Here is an 857-nt window from a genome sequence, read left to right on the forward strand (position 1 = left end):
TTTTCCTGTAATACAAAAAATTTCAGTAATAAATTTTCCTATATTTTTATACATAGTAATAAATAAAATAATACATCTTCGATGTCTTATTTAGAACGTTATTTGCCAAGTGTATAGGTATTTGAATGAAATATCTTTATCTCTTTAAGATAAAATTTAAAAAAAGTTTTTGAGGCTACGAAATTATTTTTAAATTGAATATCTGCCGAGAATTTTTGAAATTTTTTAGTATCACCGCTAAATAAATGTGTAAACGCGTACAAATGTATAATAAAAGCTTATGACAATTTATGAAAAGTTTTGAAAAAAAGACTACATAAATATATGAATTCAATATGAAAATCTAAGAGGATTATTAATTATTCCAAATTAACCTACTCTTTGTTCCGCTTGATGATGATTTCCAATCGTCCGAACTATCTGATCTTTCACGAATGCTTGCCGTGCTGCAACTTGGAGAATATATGATACTACTGGATTCTTGGATACTTAAATTGACTTCGTTCAGTTCATTTTTTTCTTCAGAAGTTACGTTGCGTGATAAAGAACTCGTGGTACTAAAATTTTACAATAACAACTAATGAAAATATATGTACATTTCATATTCTAAAACCTATATATGACAATATAATTATTATTATACATACGGGGTTACTGGCATTACTTCTTCTAAAAATTGCATCCTTGCATAAAAGCGAAACGAACTTTTTTGTCCTGCTTCTGCACCTGATCCGCTGGATATATAACGTTTCATTTTTTTTTGCTTTTGTATAACAATCTCTAAGGTAAGTCCGTCTAGATTTCATCCATGCTGCATTTTCAAAACCTAATAATTCAATAATGGAAAATAGAATTTA

At 27.8% G+C, this 857-nt stretch overlaps 1 protein-coding gene across 1 annotated transcript; it reads right to left on the reverse strand.

The window, feature by feature from the left end:
- Window positions 1–355: 355 nt before the first annotated feature.
- LOC108770644 (uncharacterized) lies at window positions 356–821 on the reverse strand. Its single transcript, XM_018522318.1, has 2 exons — window positions 648–821; window positions 356–557 (listed from the first exon to the last, which is right to left on the reverse strand). The coding sequence occupies exons 1-2, from the start codon at window positions 752–754 to the stop codon at window positions 356–358; spliced, it is 309 nt and encodes a 102-aa protein (XP_018377820.1). The 5' UTR covers window positions 755–821.
- Between the last annotated feature and the right edge of the window lie 36 nt (window positions 822–857).

This window comes from Trachymyrmex cornetzi, unplaced genomic scaffold (genome assembly GCF_001594075.2).
Source record: "Trachymyrmex cornetzi isolate Tcor2-1 unplaced genomic scaffold, Tcor1.1 scaffold130, whole genome shotgun sequence".
In the NCBI taxonomy this organism is placed as follows: domain Eukaryota; kingdom Metazoa; phylum Arthropoda; class Insecta; order Hymenoptera; family Formicidae; genus Trachymyrmex; species Trachymyrmex cornetzi.